At 40.3% G+C, this 13383-nt stretch overlaps 1 protein-coding gene across 1 annotated transcript; it reads right to left on the reverse strand.

Annotated features, from left to right (window-relative positions):
- Window positions 1–1249: 1249 nt before the first annotated feature.
- On the reverse strand, window positions 1250–8236 carry bco1l (beta-carotene oxygenase 1, like). Its single transcript, XM_012853945.3, has 11 exons — window positions 8082–8236; window positions 5431–5559; window positions 5219–5348; window positions 4890–5037; window positions 4666–4813; window positions 3803–4023; window positions 3315–3581; window positions 3135–3240; window positions 2970–3064; window positions 2098–2209; window positions 1250–2016 (listed from the first exon to the last, which is right to left on the reverse strand). Exons 1-11 carry the CDS (start codon window positions 8143–8145, stop codon window positions 1859–1861), a joined length of 1578 nt encoding a protein of 525 aa, XP_012709399.2. The 5' UTR covers window positions 8146–8236; the 3' UTR covers window positions 1250–1858.
- Between the last annotated feature and the right edge of the window lie 5147 nt (window positions 8237–13383).

Here is a 13383-nt window from a genome sequence, read left to right on the forward strand (position 1 = left end):
GTTTTAAAGACGATGTTTGATTCAGTATCAACGGCGGTTGGCAAGCAGCTCGGAGCTAATATTACAGCCTACTATTGTCCAAGAATGAGGTCAGAGAGCTGCTATATTGTATTTATTAACCTGTTTGCATGTGGTATATAGTAAGTGCTTCCTGACTATGAATGGCATTATGAATAGTTAACTTTTCTTAATTCTTCCTCCACATGGGACCTTTCTTCATTATATTAGTGTCTGTTTTCATTAGATAAACTGACTAAACATTTGCCAAAAGTAGGGATTTTAGATTTTTACCTGTCAGGGACTGTTCTAGTGAACCTGAATTCAGTCACATGAAGAGCCACTTTTACCAGTTTTATTGAAGTATGTTGGAGTTGGATGAGGTGAACCAGAGATCTGTACCAGACTGAAGAAGGTGGAAGATGACAGCAGGAGCCAGCGGATGCGACGGGGCTGGAGCAGTCGGGCTTGGAGGAGCCAGGGCAGGCATCGAAGATGACAGGGCAGGAGGACGAGGGAAGAACGCTGGTGCATGGAAGGCAGACAGGAGTCGAAAGACGAACCGGCGAGGATGAGCAGGATGAGTGTATATGAAGGCTGATAGGCAGGTGAGTTGAGTTCTCTTTATTTAGTGGCGGCAGGTGGCAGTGATCAGAGGTGATTGGAAACTGGGCTGCATGGGAGGTGGAAGGGGCTGGAACTGTCCAGGGTGAAGCAGGCGAAACTGAGCCCTGACAGTACTTCACATTAAATTAGCTGTAGAAATCTGGTGGAGCTGTAGATATTTTGAAAAGTGATCTTATTTGTATTTGTCTGTGTGAAGAACAAGCTGAGGACTCATTGGGCCTCCCTCTGCCGGTGGCCCACAGAGGAGACAAAAGTCCCACCCTAAATAGTATTTTTCATGTTTCTCTTCCTTTTGCTGTTTGATCAGGTCCTTCCTGGTCCAGTTGCAACAGACAATCTCTGTTTCTGGTTCTAAGTAAAAACTGATACAGAAGCAGAAACTGAGTCGATGGTCCATCAAAATGGAGAAGGATGGTGTTTACGTCCAGATGTTTGCTGGGATCTCTGGAGGTTCTGTCGGAGTTGGACGTCCAAATTCACTTCACTGTTCTGTTTTGTCTCTTCGTATTTTTGTGGTAAGTTTGCTTTTATTAGTATGGATTAAAATATCTGTTCAGGTTTTAACTGAAATCTATAATTTGTTTTCTGCTATATATCAGGGTCATTTCATTTTGTAATCTCCAGATTATAAAATTGCGAATTGAAATCTTTAATTATTTATGTTATATGGACAATTCAACATTCACAAAGCTTAAAATTTAATATTAAAAACAAAAACAAAAAGACATGTATACAAAATGGAAAATATTTCATAGCAGCAAGCTTCTTAACATTTTGTTTTCTTTTAATGAACCTATTAGGTTTAAAAATCTGAAACCTACGAGTTTCTGATCTAAGTTCAGCATGGATGCTCAACTGAACCTTGACATTTCTAAATAAAATAAAGGCTTTGATTGTAAACTATTGAGAAAAATGCATCATATTAGTAAAGAAAACAGGAAAAGTACAAATAACCCCTCCAACTGTTTCCTCGTCAGCACTTTAAAACAGCAACTTTGACAATTTATATTAATAACACCCTGGTTTGTTGCTCTAAGGATAAATCCTTGCTAAATTTGTTAGAATTGTGATAGCGAGGAATAAGTCGTGTTTTTAAACCTCTTGGGTACAAAATAAAACTGCGATTGAAGAAAAGCCTCCTCTTTGTTTCCTGCTTTCATTGCAAAAGTAACTATCGTCTCTGTATTCTACAAAATACGCATGTTTAACAAAAACATTTTTCCAGCCACTTTTATTATTTCCCCGTGTCAGGAATGAACAGTCCGTGAAGGTCCATGTGGACAGGGACAGGGATGGAGGCCCGTGCTATCTCCTCAAAGGTTTTGGCATCAAGGAGGAGCAGAAATGGTGAAATGCTTGGGTCTGAGGAAACGACGGATGACAGGATAACTCCTGGAGAAAGAAAACAGCGTCAGAAACAGAGGGAAATTACATTCCCTTTAATCAGGCAGCATTATGAAAGTTGGCTCTCACCGTCGTCTTCCTCCACGGCTCCTGGAGACGCGACAAACACAGGCTCTGAAGGGTAGCAGTTCTCCTGCCTCCACTCGATGTGTGTCTTGGTGACGATGTCCACCTTGGCAATCTGTTGATGCGGGAGAATGATTTTCAATCTATTGGTGATGTTTTAGGAAACTAAGGCTGTTTGGTTCTGACTGGTGTTGAGTATCTAGGCTGTTTTAACCCAGACATCATCTTTGTGTCATTGGGATGAAATCAGGCGGCTCCTGATGTTCTGCTGCTCTGTAATTTGCTTGATCAGCCAAAACACATTGTGAACTCTCTATGAGCAAAATATTCAAATAAGAAACAGTGAACAGTTACTGGTAAGAGACATTATCATCCACCAATCTGATGATTTTTCACTTATTGTAGCATTGTTATTATAGACCGAGAACTACACTAAGAATGTAACCAATAGTTTCCGATTTAATAATTTTTAAATAAGAAAAAGTGGCCGACAGGTTTGCTAAGAAGAGGATCACATCATCAGCATATAACAGTCTTGTTTCAGTTGTCCCGGTTGTATACATGGGGAAAAAACACAAATTGGCTGCCTTTTGTTGTTTGTTTTAGTATCATGTAATGACTTTGGTCAAGATTTCATAAAAATCCTTTAAAAAAGTTAACATTGATGATTTATAGCAAAATAAAAGGACATATCATGAAGCTTAATTTTTTTAGTTGCAGTAAATGAAAAAAAAAGTAACATGTTGCAGCTATAAAAAGGTGGCGGGCAATCATGCTGCACTGAATTAAATAATAATACAGCAAAAAGCTGCAAATAATTTGATCCACATGGCAAAAAAAATAAAGAAATCACCTGACATGCAATTTCTTTTTACCTTGTTGGGATGAGGTGACCACTCCAACCTGGAGCCGTAAAAGTATCTGTACTTTCTGGCGTTGAAGTCGTAATTAATCCCTGGCAGCTCCATACCTGAGAAGGTGCCAGACTCTTTAGATTCTGTCGCAGTGTAGGAACTGTGGGAGTTGTAGGAATAACGAACCTTCAAAGATGGTTTCAGGTTTACAGTAGATTGAGCCGTCCTCCTGCTTTAGTGCCTGAGCTGTCGTATCCGTCAAAGTCACAAGGTTTGTTCCTTTGGGAGAATCCTGCAGGACACCCAAGTGATGTCAATGCTGTGAAAAGGGACTTTTCTTAATGGTTGTGATCAGCCTGTCTGTACCTTCTGGACGTTTAGAGGAAGAACGAATCTCTGGCAGACTGGTGGGGAGAACTCCTGGTTGGCCTCAATGAAGTTGTCCGTTTCCTTCTTCATGTTGTGGAGGTAGAACATGTTATACAGGTTGCTGTCCTTGTAGGCGATGATGTCGAACACCACGTGGCCGTCGTCCTCGTAGGCGTTGATGTGATGGAAAACCACCAGAGCGTCGGCGTGGTAGCGAAGGGAGTTTGCTTTTCCCGTCTTTATGTTGATGACATGGAAGAACGTCTGGAACCAGAAAATTTTCAAAAGTTACGTGCCAGGGTAGATCTGTTTTATTTATACTAGAATGCTCTTGTTTTTATGTGAAATGAAAGCACTTTGGTGATGCCTAGATAAAAAAAAGTGCCTTTATCAAACCATGAACCTACAAGCAAAGGAGCAATGTTTTATCCTTGAGTTTGATTATAAGATAACAAGGTCCGACTGGACCAGGTTATAGGACTTACGTCGTCCTTTTCATCAAATTTGAGGCAGCTCCCCCAGTTGACCCCTCTGAAATAGGCAGTTGCCAGTTTCACGATGTCCAGTTTGAAGGGTTGCTCCACGAACACGACGTAGTTCTCTGTCATGCCGAAGCTGTGGAAGTAGCTTGGATACAGTGTGGACCGGAAAGGAACCGAACAGATCTGCTGGACTTTCCTCAGAGCTGGCTTTTTGGGGTCTTTATCTGAAATCATTGGGAAAATATAGGATTAGAACCATTCGTGCACTTTAGTGGCCATATTTCTTTACTCAACTTGATTTGAGTTGTCCTTTTCCAGAGTATTCCAAAAATTTCTGACTAGAAAAGGTTATTTTTTTCTTCTAATCAAATATTATTTTATGCAAAATGGTTCTGATGAGTGCAATCTACCAAAGTATCATCAATCCAATGCCAGGATGCAGGATTCCCTGTGGAGCAGGCCGTTGAATCAATATAAGCATCGTTCATAACCTTTATCTGCAATCAATCATGTTCTGATTAATGTTTATAGTTCATAGTTAAAACCCCTGTTGACGGTTATTTTTGCCCCTGTGCTACATCATCAGGCATAATTTAGTGCTCTCTGATTGCAGAATAATAAATCCATAAACTACATGGAGCTTGTAATAGGATGCAAACATGTAGCTAAAGTTTACTAGTCTTAGTGTGGAGCTTCAATTCCTGCATGATGGTGTTATGATCCTGCTACCAATGGGCTTTACAATTCAAATATATTAAAATAGGAGAAATATTGTTAGGTTTTGTTGCAGGACATCTTACCAAATCATCAGAACCATAAATGTAGAAGGTTGTAGGTGAAAATGCGCACGACTCCAAGAGCTTTACCTGATGCTGTTCCCGGCACTTTGAAAATTATGTATTTTGGCCGTCCGAGGCCTATAATGGCGGTGCCCATGTTGTAGGTGTTGCCCTCTTTGTCATAGTGAGGGTGAGCCGTGGCCAAGTTTAGCGCTATGTGGTTCCTGTAGTTCACCTGGAGATTTACAGAAGTCCTGCACATTGTATATTTAAAAAAAAATCTTCTAACCTTGGCGCGTGCCTAAACTCACCCTGCCCACAGTCTCCAGGGTGGACGGGTCAACTTGGTTGATGTAGTTGACCTCAGAGGAGGCGTAGTAGTCCTGACCGTAGCGGATTATGTTGATCAAGTTGTTGTCCGTGAAATCGGGGATGATGTTTCGGAAGTGTGTCATTGCCCTGGTGATAAAGGTTACAGACAACACACGTGGGATGGTTTAGGTCCTGTTAGGCGGCCTGTCTGTGTACTTTGCACCAACAGAGGTAGTTCTTAAGGTAATCTGGAGGCATTTAAAACGTCTTGACAATAGAAAACATTTTCTCAGAGCTGCAGGTGTTTTTGATTCTGGACGCAGTCTACCTGGAGAAGATGTTTTTGCAGGGATCTGGGTAAATCATGGTCCCAAACTCCGAGACGACGATCCTGTCAGCCTTGACGTTCCTCTTGTAGGTCTCGCTCTTCAGATACTTGCTCCTGTAAGTCACCTCCCCTGAAACGGTGTCACACGTGTAAAATTATCGTGTGAGGGGGGAAAAGTCTCCCATGATTACGATATCTTATTGTAGACTGACCGTTGCTAAAGGTGAAACTGTGAATGAGCGACAGGCCATCAAACCAGTGGTTGTACTCGGAGTCACCGACTGAGAAAAGCCCAGGTCCGTTCCTCAGCAGGGTGCCCTGGAGCCACAAGGGGACCGACCCTGCAGGTCAAAGAAACAACCGTGTTCAGGGGGTTGTTATTGTTAACCATGAAAAAAATTTAAATGAATCTTTAGGTTGACAAACTTTATTTTACATCAGCATTTTTAATATTTGAAGAGACATGTTTTAGGCTTTAATAAGGAATGTAAATTTGTATAGAAACTAGAACAGTAAGTAAGTCAGAAAAAGGCTTCATTTTTTTTGTAAAGGGAATTTAATGGTCTCCCCTTTACAGCTAATAGAGAAGAGATTTCCCTAAAGGGTTTTGAGGATAAACAAAACTTCAATTATGAGTTCATTATCGTGTTTGGAGTCCTGGGTTGATTAATAAGCATTCAGTTTATCCCCAACATAGAGGAAGCTCAAAGCAGTGAGTTTAGCTGTTGAGAGTTTTTATCACATCGTGGCTACCAACATGGTGTCCTGGTGAGCTGGACGATGTAGAAAAAAAGCATGTTGATAAAATAGAAATCAAAATGATCAATATCGATTATTATCAACAAATTCAAAACATATATTTCAAGTGCAGCTTTGGCCATCTTATACTGTCGGTTAGAAACCTGTTTTTATACACAAAACGCACAAACGCTGAATTCAAACTCAACCCTTCATTTAACAACCTTTTTACCAAAACTGCAAGTTTTAAAAAAATTAAAAAGAACGTGTGCTCTCTAAACCACTTTGAAGGGGCGGAGCTTGGTGATGGAGCGTTCCTGGGTCTGTGTTATGATTGGTTGGGAGGATGTAATGACTGTAATGTTAACCTACATGATTTATTAAATCGTAAATTTAAAAGGAAGCAAAACTATTATTCTATTGAACTTTTTATTGATTTTTTTTTCTATCATTGATATATGATTATTGATCGATACATATCGTTATTGAATTATCATTCAGCCCTGTGTGAACGTCTCACCTGCAGCTAAGGTAAAGGTGAAGAAAATCCTGTTTGGTGCTGCAATTGTAGCTGGATTGTTAGCGCTGTCAGAGGGATGGGTTGTGTGGGTCTGGAGGACAGTAACGGGGTCTTTATCTTCTATTAATAGTACTTTTAGAAACTTTCATTACATTCAGAATGTTCTCATGAATTAAAAAAAAAAATTACTAAACTTAGATTTTAATGCCATACTACATTGTTTCTTATTGGTACTGCGCTAATATCCTAAAGAAGATGCACCACAAGCAGAATAAAAATTATAATTTCCACAAAAAAGTAGAACTTTTTCTTATCTATACAAAGTTTTTTCGGTTTCATTCAATAAACAGTCCCTTTGACCCTTTATGAAATAAACTATTTATAAATATTAAATGTACAATAATTATTTGCTTATCAAAGCCACAACATTTTTAATGGAATAAACATTTTCTCATATTTTTGAGTCTGATTTGATCCTTTTTTTCAATTTTTTTTATTTAAGTACTTGACATTTAGTGTTTCTTTATTGGTATTTGCTGATTAAGCAGAAGTGCTGTTATTTTTTTTTATTATTTTTTTATTATGTAGTTTCCAGTGCTTTGAGGTCCTCAGGACATGGTAAAGTACTATATGAGTACAGACCAATTTACCAGTCGTATCCTACCTTGTCAGAAATCAATCTAACATTTTGCTCATCATCACTCTCAGAATATCCAATTCCTTATATCTGTTAAAAGGTTAATCACTCAAATAATTATTCCTCTGATCTCAAACTAGCAGTTGGGTCCCATTACATTGATACAGAGGGTGTTTATTTGTAATTAGTGTGATGTAACTGGAACTAATGAAAGTAGTTTAAAAAAAAGTCCCTCTGCTTTAAAAATTGTGCAACAGGAAAAAATAACTTAAGGCCAGGGAATAAAAATGCAGGAAATCAATTGATGCAGCAGAAAGCGGCCAGTTTGTTCCTGTCAGAGGGATTTATGTCAAATTACCGCATTATAACAGCATCTCCTAGCTAATCTGATTAGAATTTAGCTGTTTTCTTAAACTGGTTTTGACACATTTTTATACTTACTGAATATAATTGAAATGTCCCATCACATCCTAGTTAAGCAAATACACAAACAACTAATAATCTTTTCATGCAAATAGAAATTGACTGGAGCTGGATGAATCCTCAGGGATCAGGAGGAAAACCGAGACGTCCCTCATCCCTGTAACCCTCTCCTGCTCCTGCTGCAGGACTCCAGGGCTTCCCTCACCAGATGTCGTGTATGTGATCCACTGGGACGAGACAAACCGACCAGAACCACCTGAGCTCCATCATCCATCAGGACCTCCTGCCCAAGGAGGAGCCCAGCCACCCTGCATTTCAGCTGCTCCCTGCAGGATGTCTGAATGTGGAGCAGTAACTCCTGAGCTTCAGCTCCTTCTTCTCCGCTCCTGCTGCAACAACAGTCATCTGAACCTGAACCTGATGGGTTTTCAGCGAGCGACCCAGGCACGATCAGTTCAGATGAATGAACCGACACATCCATGAACCAAAGGGACCAAACTGATGAAACCCACATTTACAAATCAGATCACATAAGTTGACCAGACCTTTAACTTCTGCTTTCACAGGCTCCGGCGTCTCCAGCCCGTTCCTCGCTATGATCGCCTGCATGTTTTGGCCCTGGAGCGCTCCTCTGCTGAAGAAAGACCCGAGTCACCGTGAAGTCGGCTTCATTTATGCTGCCGCCCTCGGACTACGTGATCCCTTCCAGGTCTGCGTAATCCTGCGTTATATAAGTGGGCCGACGTGGACTTTGGTCAGATTTTCACTATAAGACTGTTTTCTGCAACAAACGAGTAATCCTGATCAGAGAGGGGATCACAGAATGAAGGAGAAACTCCCAGGATTTGATCATTTTGGGTGATTTCAGTTAAAACAAGGACGTGTTTATGCTCTGTTGGATCGATCTTTGAACTTAAACCTGAAAAGGCGCTTCATTACGACACCTCATTTTGTTATCTCTTATCTAAATAAGGATTAAGAGCCTGCTGGCTGTAAAACTATATAATAGTGTTTCACTGACACAAATACACGGATCGTGATATCAAGCTGAGATATTTAAATGTAATTATGGTCATGATCTAATTACGTAAACTTCTGCACCCCTTAATTCCCCTGCCGATCTGTTGCTATGGCGACCAGCCATGGTACGGTTTGGCTAACCCTCGCTTCCTTCCCAGGTTTTAGGGGTTAAAGTTGTTTTTTTTTTTTCTCTTTTTTCCTCCTCGTGTCCGGATGTGAACCTGACCCCGCGTAATTGGTTAAATCAGTTTGTTGCTTTACTGCCGCTCCTATCGGAGGCCACGTCGGATCTTATCCCGACACGACTCAATCCACCTGGATTACTCAACATCAAACAAGAGATAATTCAGCCCAAGATAATCAGGAAAAGGAAAACCATTTTGTGCCTCTTTTTTTTAAAGATTAGTTTATGGTTAAATTGCATTGATTTTAATTATATAAAATAATTTCAATATTAGTACTCTATAAAAAATATTTCTATTCAGACATTAATACACACATAAGTTGACGGAGTTTACATTTTGAAGTATTTAAGCTCTCCGACGGAAGAGCGCCTGTAGTGAACGAGATTCATCCCAAGATCCGAAAGCTTCTGGACACCATGGGGCCTTTGGGGAGGTGACGACTGGGGCAACATCTGTGGAGCGGTAGACTGGTATGGTGGTCCAGACTTTGCTGAGAGTGCAGCGATGGTGTCACCATAGTGGCTTTTTACAGACTATCTGATCTAAGTGAAGGAGTTTGTCTGCATTCTTAGTACGGGGTCAAGTTTGTCCCTGATCGTTGCAGCTTTTATGGACAGGACCTCAATACGCAGCTATGAGGAGGAGGAATGCCGGGTGCAGAACCTCAGGGGTTCTTCTATGCGTTCTGCAATTTGTCTGTAGGCTCTGGGGCGGTGTGTGGCAGCTATGCTGTTTTATCCCATTCCTGATGCTAACATGTCTTAGCGTGTTGATCAATCTCTCGTTTTTTGGTTCGCTGGTATTTGCGTTTGGGTCAGGACAGCAGAAAGAGCCGTCGCCCTCTTTCTCAGCCGTGCCTTTGGTCGGTGGGTTTTCTATTGTTTAGGTAAATAACTGGGAATAAACCTGAAAAGGTTTGTCGTCTTGAAAGCAGAACGTTTTCCTCTCAAATCGCTGCAGGACTTTTGTTGCTTTACTGCTCCCAGTGGAAACGCGCTTTGCCACTATTACTTACTCAAGCTTATACCACCACAGAGCCTGGATCTCTTTGGTACCACTTGGCCAGAGAAAGAAAAAACTTTTAGGTCTAAGGAAGGCACAAAGGGATGCCTTGGACAAGCAGGACTGGCATCTGCACACTTCCAGACAGAAGTAATTTTAGTGGTCCAGATTGGGCGTCCCAAGTCAGAAATGTCATTTACTTTCTGTTGCATTGTCGATCCTCTGCTTGTTGTCTTGCTCTCCTAGAAGGAAAAAAGGTGCTTTGAACCACATGGAGCCTGACTAAAGCAATTGTTACACCTTATTTGAAGGGGTGTACATAAGACTGACACTACACTGTCATAAACATGACATAACACCTGTTATGAACATAAATGACTCTTTATGAATGTTTAGGACTGTTGTCATTATCATTTGGTAAATTATGACACTATTAAAGCAAAGTTGACATTGTTTAAAATGTCTTTGTTATGACAACTTGACATTAACAGAGACAAGGTTAAATTTAGGGCTTGATTTGGGATTAGGTTCAATTTAGGGCTTGATTTGGGATTAGGTTAAATTAAGGCCTTGACTTGGAGTTTTGTTAAGTTAAGGGCTTGTCATAACAAAGACATGTTAAACAATGTCAACTTTGCTTTAATAGTGTCATTATTTACCGAATGACAATTAATGACAACAGTCCTAAACATTCATAATGAGTCATTTATGTTCATATCAGGTGTAATGTCATGTTTATGACAGTGTAATGTCAGTTTTATGTACACCCCTTCAAATAAAGTGTAACTAAAGCCATTATCTACAAAACAACATCTGCAAAGTGAGGCCCCTGAAAAGAAAACTGGACCCATGAGGCCGACAAAGAGGCAGGAGACGCAGACAGCTTTGGATGAAAAATGAAGTTTATTACAAACAACAACAGAGAGCTGTTAGCAGTCAGTTAGCAGCTGTTAGTTCTGTACAAATAACACTGTTTGATTGGTTAGTTGAGTTTGCCAGGGGACAACAAGGCGAGGTCTCAAACAGCACCCTTCGCCCTCTGTAGTGCACCATTTCCCACTCCAAAGCTTTTCAGTGTTGCCTTTAATCTTTAACAAAGGCCTGTTCGGGACCTTTAGCCTTTTATAATGTGCTATCTTCTACCAAACACTCTTCAGAATGCACTACCTTCCATTTTTATTTTCCATGGTAGTGCACTAATTTACTCCTTAACCTTAAATATTGTGCAATGTTTTATTAAAACCATCTGAAGAGCCCTTAGTCCAGTCCTAAACTCTTTAAAGGGCACCGATTTCCATCTTCAACTCTTCATAGTGCACTACATTTCTCCCCTCAGAGTGCACTATTGCCATCGTGTGTCCTTCATAGTGCTCTACAACCCACTCCCAAGCCCTTCTTGTGCACTCCGAGTTCAGCTACCATACAATGTTTTTCTTGGTTTGGGGCTCTCCTTTTTTTTTCTTTTTTTTTCTTTTACATATTTTTGCATCAACAATCTTGACACCGACATAAAAACACAAAATCATTCTCTATTTCAGAACAGGCAACAAAGAGGCGTCTATTGGTAGGTTCGGGGCCTCGTTAAAAACTGAGTTCAGGTTGTGTGGGACCAAAAGCTGCTGGTACTACCTTAAGTTTGCACGTTTAAGGAGTTCCTCTGCTTGTTTTCTGAATGGATTGTTTTTTTTTAGCTCCAGTCGCGTCATCAGCTTCCGTTTCAGATGTAACTGAGAATCACGACAGCTCCAACAGAACCTGAACTCAGCGTTGAACCACATTTAAGTGCATCACACATGACAGCATCAACCAGTCACTGAAAACTGTGGTTTTTATGTCAATTTTTACATTTGGATTGAAAACCTTCGAAGAAAGTCAGAGAGAAGGGCCGTTAGCGGACTTTCATGATAAAGTCGTTAAATTTGGCGCGTTTGAGCAGATCGGAGCAGATTCTAGAGAAACGGTTGTATTTGTCGGTTAATTTGACAGTTTTTTTTTTTTTTTTGGCTCTGAAAACCTTTTTGTTGCATAAAAGTCGTCACGTTGCAGCCGCTGGAATGTGTGAACCTGCAGACTCGAGTTGGTCGTTCTGCTCTGTAGTGAGCCGACAGAGTCTTTTGTCTTTGGACGGGCTAGATTTTCTCAAGTCTATCTTAATAATGTGTTCACGCAAGCATAAAAAGTGGTCATCATCAGCTCTTTCCATCTGATAGATGTCCCACAGAGAGCTTCAGCTTACAGCAGTCACAGCTATAACATTTTTACTTTAGATGACCTGTGATAGGACTTGATTTGTTTCAGAGAAAAATTGGTGAATCATAATAATGGGATTTTTAAGTATTTTGTGTTCAGTAATAAGTGTCCCATATTAAGTCCAGTAAAGATCTGGGATAACATCCACTCTGGTGGTTCCAGGTACAAGTGGACAGCTTCAAGGAAAACTAGCTGTATACCTAGGAAAAAAAATCCCATAAAGGCAATTAGCTTAAATAAAGACAACGTTTTAAAATATTGGTATAATTGTGACTGCTGCACACTTCTTTTAAATTCTCTGCTGGATAATTTCTTGCAACAATGAAACCTTCGATAAAATGCAGCAATAACAACAGAACCACCATAATATTAACTATTAAGTCTGCCATCATTCCAGATATTTATAATAGTCATTCATAGCAGCCGATAATACAGCGCTCACGTCATCGTTACTGACGGGCAACTTTCCTCAATGTTGGGTCACTTTCCTCACACTTAGAAGTCACCTTCTAGACTTTGGGGTTACTTTACTCCAACTTGTGGATCACTTTACTGAAACTCAGAGGTTACTTCTGTTAAAACTGCAAATTTACTTGAACACACAGTTTAACATGAAACTTTCACAACACTTACAGGCTACTTTTCCAGAACATACGCCATACATTGGAGGCCCAAGCTCCATGATGAGGTGTTTTGGTAAGTACTTTTTTATTTTATTTTATTTTTTTTAAATACATTTCTTTTATAAAGTGCCCAGCAAGCTCTGGAAAATAACCCGGTTCCGTGGGAAGTGGCCTGCAAGTGTTACCTCTAAGTCACGAAAAGTAACAAAAAAATGGTGATGTATACTCCAGGAAATATATCTTTTAGTTATGAAAAGTAACTTAGAAGCTCTGGAAAGTAACCTGTAAGTTCCAGGAAAAGTAACTTTCAGTTCCTGTGACGAGTGCCCTTTAAGTTCCAGGTGAGTTACCTTTAAGTTTGAGGAAAAGTGACCCATAACTTCTGCTGAAAGTATCTCGCACGTTCCAGAAATCATGTTCTAGAAAGTAACCTGTAAGCTGTGTGATGGTAACCTGCAAATGAAGGGAAAGAGCAGACTCTAATATATTTTATCACCATCTTTTCTAAACTGGTCTTTAGAAAATTATCCCGTAATCACTGCATTAAAATAGACTTGTAAGAATCAAGCCTGCCTACTAAGCGTCCCCTTAAACCCTTGACAATGTGCTCTTCGTTGCTTAGACTCCTTCCAGTGCACTGTTCCTCATGCTGACCGACCTGCAGTGCACCTAACAGGCTGCAAAGCTCCTTAAGGACCGGGGTGTTGTCTGAGAATGGCACCAGAGAAACCGAGAGACGGAGACAGAGAGGTAGAGAGAAAGAGAGA

Source organism: Fundulus heteroclitus, chromosome 24 (genome assembly GCF_011125445.2).
Source record: "Fundulus heteroclitus isolate FHET01 chromosome 24, MU-UCD_Fhet_4.1, whole genome shotgun sequence".
NCBI lineage: Eukaryota > Metazoa > Chordata > Actinopteri > Cyprinodontiformes > Fundulidae > Fundulus > Fundulus heteroclitus.

Coding starts and splice junctions, on each gene's coding strand:
- bco1l (XM_012853945.3), bottom strand. CDS start 8,145: ATGCAGGCGATCATAGCGAGGAACGGGCTGGAGACGCCGGAGCCTGTG. Junction 3,241..3,314: donor TTCCTCTAAACGTCCAGAAG/GTACAGACAGGC, acceptor GGTGTCCTGCAG/GATTCTCCCAAAGGAACAAA. Junction 2,017..2,097: donor AGCCGTGGAGGAAGACGACG/GTGAGAGCCAAC, acceptor TTCTTTCTCCAG/GAGTTATCCTGTCATCCGTC.